General features: G+C 37.8%; 1 protein-coding gene across 3 annotated transcripts in view; it reads right to left on the reverse strand.

Annotated features, from left to right (window-relative positions):
• Positions 1 to 221: 221 nt before the first annotated feature.
• FBXO25 (F-box protein 25) overlaps positions 222 to 12654 on the reverse strand; it is a 29585-nt gene continuing 17152 nt past the window's right edge. For 2 of the 3 annotated variants that reach the window (XM_009808641.2, XM_009808640.2), the window contains 4 exons: positions 12436 to 12620; positions 10354 to 10536; positions 7669 to 7812; positions 222 to 353 (listed from right to left, as the gene is read on the reverse strand). In XM_009808641.2, the coding sequence (XP_009806943.1) occupies positions 264 to 353; positions 7669 to 7812; positions 10354 to 10536; positions 12436 to 12620 (602 nt within the window). In that variant the 3' untranslated portion in view covers positions 222 to 263. Of the gene's footprint in view, positions 354 to 3567; positions 3595 to 7668; positions 7813 to 10353; positions 10537 to 12435; positions 12621 to 12654 lie in introns of all 3 variants that reach the window. The other variant, XM_009808639.2, reaches the window with a different exon arrangement.

Here is a 12654-nt window from a genome sequence, read left to right on the forward strand (position 1 = left end):
ATTAAAATGGTCTTTCTTGGACTTGAAAAGAAGTCCACTGCATATTTCCTGACAAATTTTCTTAATGTGTCTCCTTCTCCTCAGCTCTTTCCTGCACAAAAACAATACACCAAATAAACCTGTCTGATAATCTCCCCCATCTCTTTTTTTTTTAAACTACAACATAACATTACACTTAAATATATTGCACAAAAAGCATAATGTATCCTGCCTGACTTTTCACAAAAATGGCCAATAACACAGGAGAACAGCTACTGAACATCTCAAAATTTGAAGAGATCAATGAAATGCTGAGGAGATACTGGCATGAGACAGGTGTTTGGATCACTGGCTGTGCAGGGGTGTCCCGTATCCTGCAAAATAAAGGATAAAAAAAGTAAGTTCTCTTTCCATGCCCACAATCTGCCTCCAACCCCAATTAAAAGGGCAAAAATTCACATATAGGTACATGCAACTACTTCCACTGTAAACAAACTGATAGGAACTTGCTCTTTTTAAGAGCTCACCGTATTTTTCTTTAGGTGTTTTAGACTAAGTTGTTAAGAAAATGGGCCTTTCCAGTTCGACTGTGGTAGTGCAGGGTAGCTTCAGATTTCAGGGAAAAAACCCAACGCCCCTCCTCCCACCAAAAATAGAACCTGAGTCAGAGCTCTTGGAAAAAAGTTTCACATTTGTTATCCGTTATTTTTTGGTAAGTGTAATTAAAAAAAGGCAACTGCTTTGTTGAACCTAAATTATCTGTTTAATGAAAATCTGAAATCAACTACTACTTCAGGAGGGAAAATGAGTTCCTTGCTTTCAAAGTGAAGGGCAGCAGACACTTCCCAAAAACCACCTGAACAGCATGTTTGAAGTCCTAGTCATGAAAGTTTTTCTACCTTGCTTGTTCTTCTTTCCCCCCACCCCCAAATCTTTTTCTCCTCTTTCACTCCTACCTTTTCCCCACCTGAAAGTATTGCCTTAAAACAGAAGTTAGCACCCAGGCAAGTTAGGAACATAGAAGACTGTGCTGGTTTTGGCTGGGACAGAGTTAATTTTCTTCATGGTAGCTAGTATGGGACCATGTCTTGGATTTGTGCTGGAAACAGTGTTGATCGCACAGGGGTGTTTTAGTTACTGCTGAGCAGTGCTTACACAGAGTCAAGGCCTTTTCTGCTCCTCACACTGCCCCACCAGCGAGTAGGCTGGGGGTGCACAAGAAGTTGGGAGGGGACACACCCGGGACAGCTGACCCCGACTGACCAAAGGGATATTCCATACCATATGATGTCATGCTCAGCCTATAAAGCTGGGGGAAGAAGAAGGAGGGGAGGGACATTCGGAGTTACGGCGTTTGTCTTCCCAAGTAACCATTACGCACGATGGAGCCCTGCTTTCCTGGAGATGGCTGAACACCTGCCTGCCGATGGGAAGTAGTGAATTAATTCCTTGCTTTGCTTGCCTGCGCAGCTTTTACTTTACCTATTAAACTGTCTTTGTCTCAACCCATGAGGGTTTTTTTTCACTTTTACTCTTCTGATTCTCTCCCTCATCCCACCTGGGGGGGAGTGAGCAAGCAGCTGCATGGCGCTTAGTTGCTGGCTGGGGTTAAACCACAACAAGACAGACAGGATGCAAAGGCTTTGTCATTACAAATTGACTAAGCCTGCAGTGCTTTAATATTACAGAAACTTGAACTCAGCACAATTGTCTGATTATTTAAGATTCAAATTCCTCTTCAAATGAAAAGTTCAGCTTTGCACATTATTAGAACCCTCTGAAGAAAGGAAATGCTGGAGGTGTAATGAGGAGAAGGTCCCAGACAGGTCAATGGAGAGGTTAAACACCTTGATCAATAAAGTTGCAAAGCTCAGAAAGCATCCTGCCCAGGTTTTACAGGGTTTCTCTCTCCCTTTTCCACCAGTGTTGATGAATTCACCATGTGGGGCAAGAAAACTAGAGTAAATACATGGTAACTAGATCACAGACCACTGCAGTCTTTACTTCTTTCGTTTCCATAGGAAATGAAGTTACATGCAATTCAGTTAACAGAAGGAAAAGAACCTGTAAATAATTTTTTTTCTCCTCACTTGGAAACTTACATAAGGAAAGTGCTGTCAAAGATGCCACATTCCTGTCTAAAGTCTTTGCAACACCAAAGTGCACTAGGTGAAACACATTCTAACTACTACTCAGCTTTTCCAATGAAAATTGTTACTCTATAGAGATATTATCTGTGTTTTTCCATTAAGTCTATAGATGACTATGTGAAAATATCATGTGGTATCACCTCCTCCATCCTCCCACTTTTTTAACAATTGCTTTAACATCACCTGAGAACCAGTTGTTACATTCATGACAGAGGGAAAAACAAACAAAAAAGAACAGACAAATAGATTAGACCCCAGGTACAACTGCGTGTTCGGGGAAGTTGCAGATTAGAAAGAACAGAAGACTAAGACCAGAAGCGTTAAACCTAACACCTTCATCTTGAAATGACATGTGCAAGGAAGAGATACACCACAGCAGAAAACATTCTCAAAGGCTAATGAACTATCAACTTGTCTACCCATTGCCATGTCAATGTCATGTCATTACTTTCCTAGTTTCCAGGATAAAACACCATCAGATTTAGGATTCTGGGAAGAGCAGTTCTTGGGGGTTTTAGTTATACAAAACAACAGAAATAACAATTTTACAGTGAAACAAGTGATGAGGACTGAAAAGAAGAATCATAACTTTCCTGTAATTGCGAGTAGTCCTCCTTCCAAGAAAAATGTATTTCCCTTGAAATTACATTTAATAAACAGTGTTAAAATCATACTGATTTTCAATGTATCTACTTAAAGCTAAAACAGAGTTCTTTTAAATTAACAAGAAAATTCACCAGCAGGAGTGCTTACTGGCAAATGTAGTTGTTTTCCTCCTCAAATTTTATCATAATTGGATGTTAAGAAGCTCCCATAACAACTTTGGAGGTACAGTCCTTTTCTGTATAATTATTTCCACCATGGCTTCATTCAGAAAGCAATGCTATAATTGCCTCCCTGAACTCTCCCAAGTCATATGCAGCCTGTTTTGGGAATTTCTTTTCAGAGAGACTCTTTCATAAATGACAACAGTATTCTAAGTGGAGTAAAATCAATTTTAGTATCTTTGCATTGAAGAAAGTTATCTGAGGTTCATGTTACTCTTTTCAGATTTAAGTACTGAATTAAATACATCAGGGAGTGTAGAAACAGTTTGTAACACTGAGTGCAGAGAAACCTATTTCTTAGTAAAATGTGGCTGATCTTACTGACACCATGCACCTATGTTCATTAGAAGTTGAATTATGGTCCCTCGTTTAAATGGCATTAACAGGGAATATGGCAATAATAAAAAACAAATTTGATGAAAAACTGAGATGGAAAGTCATCACTACATTATCTAACAGGGAAACAAGAAACAAAGTATTCCTGCTGCTAAATTCATGTGGGGAAACAAAAATCAAAAAAACAGTATCAAACAATTAGAAATGAACATGTTATTCACTTTGACATTACAGAACAGTCAGCAATGAAAACAGATGAGACACACAGAAAATACCTTGAGTAACAAAGCAAGGTGGTAGTCCTTTGAGATCGTGAAGAAGGAAGCAGGAAGGAGAGCCGTAAAGTAAAAGAAGCAGAGTTAAGGTTTACTGAAGCTAAGGTTCATATGCCATTTAGAAAAATAGTGTTTTATTCTTGTGGCAAATCACAAGAGGCTGGAGAACCAAAACCAGCACAAGCCCCAAGAAGACTAAAACCAAGTGTGAAGCATATCACTTACACAAAACAATTACACTATTTTACATAAAGGCCTGGATATTGAAAGAAGAAAAGGTATTTCAACTTCTGTGGACATCTCTGGGAAAAACAGAAGTGTGCTACTGAGTGAGCCAAGAAAATAAAAGAACTGCCCACAACGGCAATGTTGCTTAGCGGAACAGAAGAAATAGTATACACAAAAAGCGTTCACAGAGGCAGTCAGTAATTAGTTTGCCATTACTTTTACACTACTGAAATTACATAGTTTTCTCACTTTCATCATGGACAAATACTTTACCAAGAAATCACTTCTGAAAGATAGTAATTCTATATGAAGAGTGTCTTATAATCATTCCCTCCTTTAACACGGAAGAGTACAAAATGTTCTATTATATCACTGTACTTCCTACAATGAATTTAGGAGTCTCCTCCTTACTGTATTTAACATTACTATGGTCACAGGTTTTAAACAGATACAGGAATACAAATGGCACTTCCTGAAAAGCTCTTAAAGACTTGTTGAAAGTAACACTAAGATTGTAATAGCATATCGAAAAGGGAAAAGTAATTCTCCTACTTCAACTGTTTGCTAATTCAATTCAGTAGCCATCAGTCCCTTCTTTTGCAAGGCCTTCTTTAAAAGGACACAAAATGCAGGACTGAATTTCCTGTGTGTAGCCCTGTTATGTTGCCAGCAATTACATTATATTATCCATTTCATAAACTGATGAAAATTCCTCTCATCACTAGCTAGGCCTGTGCTTTGTGGCTATTTCAGAACCTCACTGCTTTGGTTCTTAGAAACTCTTCATTCTCAGCACAGGTTTACCCATAACTAGTTTCTACAACTTATTTGCATCAAGGATGCCCCTTAGCTTAAATAATTTCCCTAAGTAGTCTCACGTTTATTCATCCCTTCTCTGTCTCTGAGAAGAATTTATGGAGAGCAGTCATATTCCTTATTAGCTTTAACACAGCTAAGTTAAAAGGAATTAACCTCTGCTAGTCTTCATGCCCCAATCACTTAAGTACTTTTTCCTCTGCACAACTATTCCAGTGTTTTGCTTTGTTCTTGAATGAGGGGAGAAAAAAGATGCAATACCAAGAAGTGTTCAGCTCACTGCCTGAAGTTCTTCAGAATGCCCTTGAAAGCAAAAGCTGCCTGATTTTTGAAGTGTACCATTAAAAGAAGAAACTAAATTTTTTACATATTATAAACTATCTGAAGAATCCAGTGCCTCCATTTGTTTCAAGATTCAAACACTTGCTACTTTTCCTCTGTAAAGTAACGGTGATTTCTCTTTTAAAGTTCATTTTTGGTGGGTGGCTTTTTTGCTATATGCTCAATGGAATTAGGCAGAGTAAAAGCTTCAGTTGAGAACAAAAATCTGTACATTACAGACACAATTATATGTCAACCACTCATATACATATTTAATTTAATAATCTGTCTAATCAAGTATGATACTGAAGCTTGAATGAATTGTCAAAGCCTGATAAAAGTTCTGATTAAGAAATACTCTCAGCTAACACAGAATTTTGCTAGAACTGATAAAGTACTTCCTAACCTGCTACCCCTCACTCCCTGCATTGCTTCTCATCTCTCTTTAGAAAGCTTGGGAAAGGATATAGATAGAAGTGCCTGAAAAAGCAGAACTATTCCCACCCTCCACTCCCTGTATAACTCAGAGTGACTAGCACTACTTTACTCACATTGCCCTGTAAACAGAGGGACTGTTTTTCAGACCATGATTAACCTCTTAGTGTCCCTGCCAATAAGGGTGCCAGTTGTGCAGAAATCAATTCTTTTAACAATCTAGTTCAGCCTGATCAAACATTTATTTTAAGACAGGGACAAGGCTTAGATTCCAAGACCTAGAGAAGGAAAACTGCAATGCAGGCTTGCAGAACAATCAGGTTGGGAGGCACCTCAGGAGGTCTCTAGTCCAGCCTTCTGCTCAAAGCAGGGTAAGCTACGAGATCAGACCAGGTTGCTTTGAGCTTTATCCAGTCACGTCTTGAAAACATCCAAGAATGGAAACTGCACAACCTCTGTGGTCAAACCGTTCCCTTGCTTGGCTGTCCTCATGGCAGGCTCTGAGGTTCCTCTGAAGCTGTCTTCTCCAGCCTCTCCTCATAGGGCAAGTCCTCAAGCCTCCCTGATTATTTGGCCCTCACCTGAACTCCATCCAGTTTATCAGTATCTTTTTTTGTATTGGGGACCCCCAGCTGGATGCAGTATCTCAGATGAGTGCCAAGTGAAAAGGGATAATCACTTTCCCCAACCTGCTGACTGTTCTTGTTAAAACAGCCAATCCCAAACACCTACTACAGCATTTTAGTGCTGAAGCATGCAATTAATCTATAACCACACTGTCACTTTAAGATATGCCCAAATCTCCAGGATGAGGCAGTCAGCACTGGAATGGTGATCTAGTAGGTACTGCTCATCAATCCAAACAAAGTACCTTTACAACTTACTGTGTTTCACTAAAAATGTAAAACCACAAAGTGAGTGCTCTTATTCCAGTAGTAGACTGGAATAGTCAAGGTAACAAGACATCTGCCTGCACAGGTTCACTGCCTCTTACTGTCACACACGATCTCTGAAGTTACACATTTAATTCCAAACACATTTTAGTCATTCCTAATATTAGAGTGCTATATATATACACACACCAAGATCAGAATGAGAGAAAGCTACTGTAGAAAGCATTAACCCTTTACACAGCAAAGCCAGACAACCCAAACAAATCCGATACCAAAAATGCCCACCTGCCTGCATCCTGTGTGCTTACTTTTAAAATTTCTGCTTTCAAAGAGAAAACTTTACCCTACATTTTGAGCAACATGATAAAGACTAATTCCACTGTAATGTCACTCTCGACACAGGTTCTTCAGCAAATGCCCAGGCTTTTCATCACGGAAGTGAGTTCTGACTACCTGCTTTTCTACTATTAATTTAACAAAACATATTAGTACCTAGAAGGGCTCCTGTGATACCAAGGATGCTAAACTTTAAGATAACATCATTCAGTAACATGCTACTTTATGAAAGCTAGCTTATCCTGTTAAACAGCCTAGTTTTTTCTATGGAAAATAAAAAAGCCTCACACTGACATACAATTCCTCTTAAAGTTACAGAAACATGACAGGAGAGTAACTCATTTCTGTGAAGTAGAATATGAGTATTTTCCAACATTTCTCAAACATTTCATGCTCTTTGCTGTCTACTTAGCACTACCCATATCTGGTCTTTGAGCTGCAAAATTAAGGAAGTCTCACTAACTAGAAGGCTAGATTATGGTGCAACATGAAATAAAGCAGGACTATGTGTTCACACACAAGTTAAACATGAAAATGCCCTACAGAAATTAAAATCATCCTGTAAGACAGAATATGCTTCATGGTAAATATCAAAATCAATGTAAAAGGCATTCTGAATGAAGTTTCAAACATTCCTCCAAGCTTCATATGGAACAGAAGCAAGACATAAAACTACAGTGTTTTACACCAATGTGGTAGGAATACTATAGTAATAAAAGTTCTTATTAGAGACATATTGATTGCCATGCCATCATTAGAAAAGGGATGTCATAAAATGGCTAATGTCATACAAGTTCCTAGCAACTTTGCATAAGATAAATAGATAAAAGAAGACACAGAGTGCAACTCTCTACGTGGCAATTTCCCTTGCAATTCTAAGTATTGAGGTTATCAGATACTAAGAGATAAGAATGCTAGACAAAGAACAACTTTGGAATTTAATAGATTTTTATATGGAAGTTTTATATATTATTTAAAAGTTAGATATTAGTTGTCCAATCACATTTCACGTAAGAAAACTGACAAGTAGCTTCTTGAACTTATTTCTGATCATCTATTTCAAAGCTCTTACCTTCCAAAACAGAATACTACAGTGTCGACAGAAATGCAAGGTGTCCCCGTACTGTTCTTTTATTGGGTAATATTTCTGAAGTGCAAAGTACATCAGCTTCCAGTCAATGTGACCTTTCTCTGATGGAATCAAATGCCTACAAAACTGAACAGAAAATTAGTATCTTCTTTTAAAATTGTTAAAGAACTAGTCAAATCCGGTAAAGAACTGGAAAAAAACGGTAGTTAAACTGAAGTTTTGTAACTGGAATTCTTTGAAGTCAATAATCTGACATAATACATCTCTGCAAAGCAGTGAGAGAGATCTAGGCACCAAAAATATGGAAGGTAAAACACTAAGAATAGGAGGGTGCATACTTGCCAAGAAAAAGTAGGCCATACACAGCTGATCTAACTCTACTGTCTTGTAATTATTCTAATTATAGTCAAGAACCATTTAACAAAAACAATATTCAAAGCCATAAGTAATTAATTTTATACTTTTTAAAAAAACACTCAGGAATGAGATTAAAAAATGATTGTGCATTACAAACAGTGGTTTTCTGTTAAGACAGTAACTATGGATTTAAATAAGGCTTTTTCTTTCATTTTAGAAGTATATACATGGCTGTTTTTCACATCTACTTATGATCTTTCTAGAAGGTTAGCAATAATCAGTGATTGATGTACTTCTTAAGGACATAATCTGCATGTAAAGATTAGCTGATGCACAATGGCTATGGCTCCCCAGTTTAATACACAGCCAATGTTTATGAAGTATGTATTTGTAAAAGGCTTCTGTTCAGCGTGGATTAACACTAATACATTAAGGGCTTTATTCATTCAGAAGGCAACTCCTAGATGGGGAGACTAGCACTGCCTTTCTGATTTCAGCTACACTTCACTTTGTTTCATAATAGCTTCCCTGTGTAGAGTCCTCATTTTTTCTAAAAGTGCTCTTCAGAGATCAAGTATGTTTCTGTGGTTGTTTCAATGGTTCAACAAATATACTGCAGAGGACAGGAAAAACAACCTAACGTGATTCTATAGCTTATTAAGGTAGTACACTTTTAAACAGGAAAAGCAAAAATTTTATATTATATTATAAATCTAATGATTTTATTTACTTTCCATCATTAATAACCTAGTAAGAAATTGAATGTGAACATTTAGGAATGCATTGGAAACACTGTGTACAAGTGTCCTTTATAAGGCACAAGGCTAATTCTACTGAAATGCTTCAGTGATCTTTTTCCCAGCATTACCTTAGTATAACAGCTTCCTCTCCAACCAGTTTTGTCACTGTTCAATAGAGCTTACCTCATCTAGCCTCAAAATCCACTCAACTGCTACATTAAGCTTAAACTTCTTATCCTCATAACTTCACCCTGCATTCTTCTCAGCTGCTTTTGAAGGAGGGTTTTTCAGTTCGCTTTTGTCTGTCTATATTCTCCATGAAGTTCATTCTAAAGCCTTTCATCTCACCGAAATTCTTATTTGGCTCAAGTGCACATGAGTTAATTGATCTTCAATTCTATCTTTCCTGTTGTAATAATACTTAATCTGCTAGTCACCAACCAAACGGTACCAGTTCAACCTGTCAGATTTAAGAATGCATATTTTCATTTCCTGCAGATTGGAATGTACTAGGTTTTTAAAGTTCTTCCTCCAGCTCTGGTGAGGTAACTTCTATTTTCATAGCCTTATTTTCACCTACTCTGATTTTGTCCCAGCATATATTACTGTCAGAAAATGAAGACAGTTCTGGAGGTATTCCTAGATTACTTTAATGCTTTTTACGAGGAAGTGACAGAAAAGTACCTTTCCTCTTTTTGTTCTTAATTTCAAAATCTCAAGCAAGATGATAAGGGGACTGGAACATCTTATGACTAAATGCTGAGGGACTTGAGTCTTTTTAGTCTGGAGAAGAGAAGACTGAGAGGGGATCTTATTAATGCTTCTAAATACTTAAGGGGTGGGTGCCAGGAGGATGGGGCCAGTCTTTTTTCAGTGGTGCCCAGTGACAGAACAAGAGGTAACGGGCACAAATTTGATCATAGGAAGTTCCATCTAAACATGAGGAGGAACTTCTTTACTTTGAGGGTGGCAGAGCACTGGAACAAGCTGCCCAGAAAGGCTGTGGAGTCTCCTTCTCTGGAGATATTCAAAACTCGCCTGGACGCGTTCCTGTGCAATCTGCTCTGGTGGTGGTGGTGGGGGGGGGGGTGTCGGACTAGATGATCTCCAGAGGTCCCTTCCAGCCCCTATCATTCTGTGATTCGTTCTATTTTTTTTGCAAAATAATCCAATTTTGGATTCACCAGACTGTTAATGTAGCCTAAAAGTTTGAGTCTGTCTGCCTGCCTTGGTTAGTAAAGCAAGTTCTAATTTTAGTACCTAAAGTAGAAACTCCTTAGAGGTATCCCCTACTACACTTGTTGGGGATTGTGTAGATTAAAAAAAAAATCATCTTACAGTAGACATTTTCTTTTAAATAGTGCAAGGAAAACAGCCTGACAGTTATCCTAAACTCACAGACATGCTGAATACAATTTTTAGTATGAACCAAGCCCCAAAAAAGAGAACGTTTTCACTATTACTGCACAGTCACATTTTTATCTCACAAAGGGTGACTTCACACTTCATTATTAGTATACCATATTGCAAAGATGAGGGCCACATTTATGCAAATGATAGAGTTTATTACCTGCTTTTCCGCAAAATGGTACTGGCAGAGTTTTTTCCACAATTGCCTGTCTTCACTGAGCATGTACAAAGTTGGGGTCACTTGACCCAGAGTAATAATGTCCCAGCCATCAGAGAACCTGTATAATATGTTATTCAGCATATGGAGAGGGAGATCGCTAAGCGTAAGACCATTGTTGACTTGCTGGAAATAAGAGTTGAAGACTTTTAACTACAAAAACTTGACAGTATAAGGTACAAATAAGATTCTTATTTTAGAGGTTATCTCAAGTCTTAGTTTAGTTTGTACAAAACCATTGAGTAATAACTATAGTTAATTCTGTGATACTTTGATTACTTGGCCACCATTATTCTCAAACTGCTGTTACTGAAAAACGTAAATGACTACAGGTACAGAAGGACCTACAGACTGTAGCTTTATAACTTCTAGCTTTCCTACTGTTAAAATAAACATATCCTAAATTCTTTATTCAAATTTCAAATAATTTTAAAACACTTCTGTTCTTAGAAAATAATTCAAGAGTATACAGTCTTGAAAATTACGATACATTCAATTCCACCTTTGAGAGAACTGTGCTAAAACCCTAACTATAATAAAGGTATGAACCAATTATTTATAATTTGTAGGATAACTACAGTTTCTCAATTTTTTTTAAGAAACAGAGCGCATGTCAATTTGCCTTAAGACAACTAGAGTACAGAATATAGGACTGAAGAGCAGAAATAGAGAATGAAAACATGAAACTCAGAGGCAGAAGAGAGTAGGTTCATTTCTGAAGTCTGGAGATAGTTCCCCTCATATGTAAATGAAGAATTCTGCAGAGGGTGACAAATCAGAGCACGGAGAAAGTTTTCATTGAGAGTATACACCTCTGCTGAACTTCCTCTTTAACGGGATAACCTACAGCACAACTCATACATGACTGAATCTGGAGCCTATGCTGCCAGGTGGCACAAAGCCTGACATGGCTGGAGGCAGTGTCCCGGGGGCAAGGGAGGGAGTGCGGGCAGCTGCCGGCCCCATCTAGCAGAGCTGCCCAGTCGAAAGGCACTGGCAGTGCAGCAGCTGTACTCTAGCAGGCTCTCACTTAATGTCAGTTTATTTCACAACCATTCATCTCACTTATAGACCAGATTTTCCATACTGTCATCTGTTATAAACATCTCTGGGACTATCGTTCTGTTGAGGAATATGTGAGCATTACAGATGCAAGATTGCTCATCAGTTATTTCAACCAATGTAAAACAGCACACTGTTGAAGTGGCACACTGGAAAGAAACAAGCAGAGCAACCTCAGTGTCTCAAAACTGTCTATGCTGTGGTTGCTCAGCGTATGAGAAGTGCTGTGACTGGGTTCCCCATTTTTCCTTTCTATTGCAAAATTAGCTGTTTTATTCAGATACCCGGCACACACAGCAAAGATAGTTTAAAAATTTCATAGCCGAAAGCAAACAGATGAAACAGTTGTATGACTTTACTGGGAGCAACATTTTGCAGCATTTCTTCCTCCTGGAGTAACCCAGACAGATTTAAGAAATTGCCTGCTTATCATCAGAAGTTTCCACTATAAAAACCTGAACAGTGCATACCACATGCTTTGAACAAAAGTTCGCATAATCAGAATCCAGATGCTGAAGTCATTAAGTTGTAAAATTGCTACTTCAGTATTTTATTTCTGGTTTTTTATTTCTGTTTTCTTGATTCACCTCTAAAATTCCTTTTAGATTTGTATTTCTTCAGCAGTAGGAATTAAAAATTGGTATTTTTTCCATCTCTAACTGACAATCTAGAGACAAACATTTTGAAATTTATTTGGGTGAGAAAAACAATTACACCTATACATCTCTACCACAAACCAGCAGTACAGGCACTGTTGCAGCCCTCATTAGAAAAGAGCTATTAAAACATTAGAAAATTAAGTTGATTCCATTTCATTAATTTCATACTACTTCTCTAAAAACAAAGAAAACAAGTAAAAGTGTTTAAGACGTATTTGGAACTTTGTTCACTTACAAATCATAAACCGATGTTCATATAATTCCCCTCCCCCAATTACTTTTTTAGCATGTTTTAATAATATACCTTGTTCATCTGAAGGTTTTTTAGTTGTTGTTGCCACAGAAGGATAGTTTCTAATCGGCAAATCCAAATATTGATGTTCCCTACCAACACAGATTTTCCTACTCCCCTAATCAGTATACAGAGAGTAGAACTCAGATCCTGTAGAAGATCTTTGATTAATCGTGGATTATATTGGTCTTCCATGACTGGAAAACAAAACAAACCAAATACAATTTTGGT

This window comes from Gavia stellata, chromosome 2 (assembly GCF_030936135.1).
Source record: "Gavia stellata isolate bGavSte3 chromosome 2, bGavSte3.hap2, whole genome shotgun sequence".
Lineage (NCBI taxonomy): Eukaryota > Metazoa > Chordata > Aves > Gaviiformes > Gaviidae > Gavia > Gavia stellata.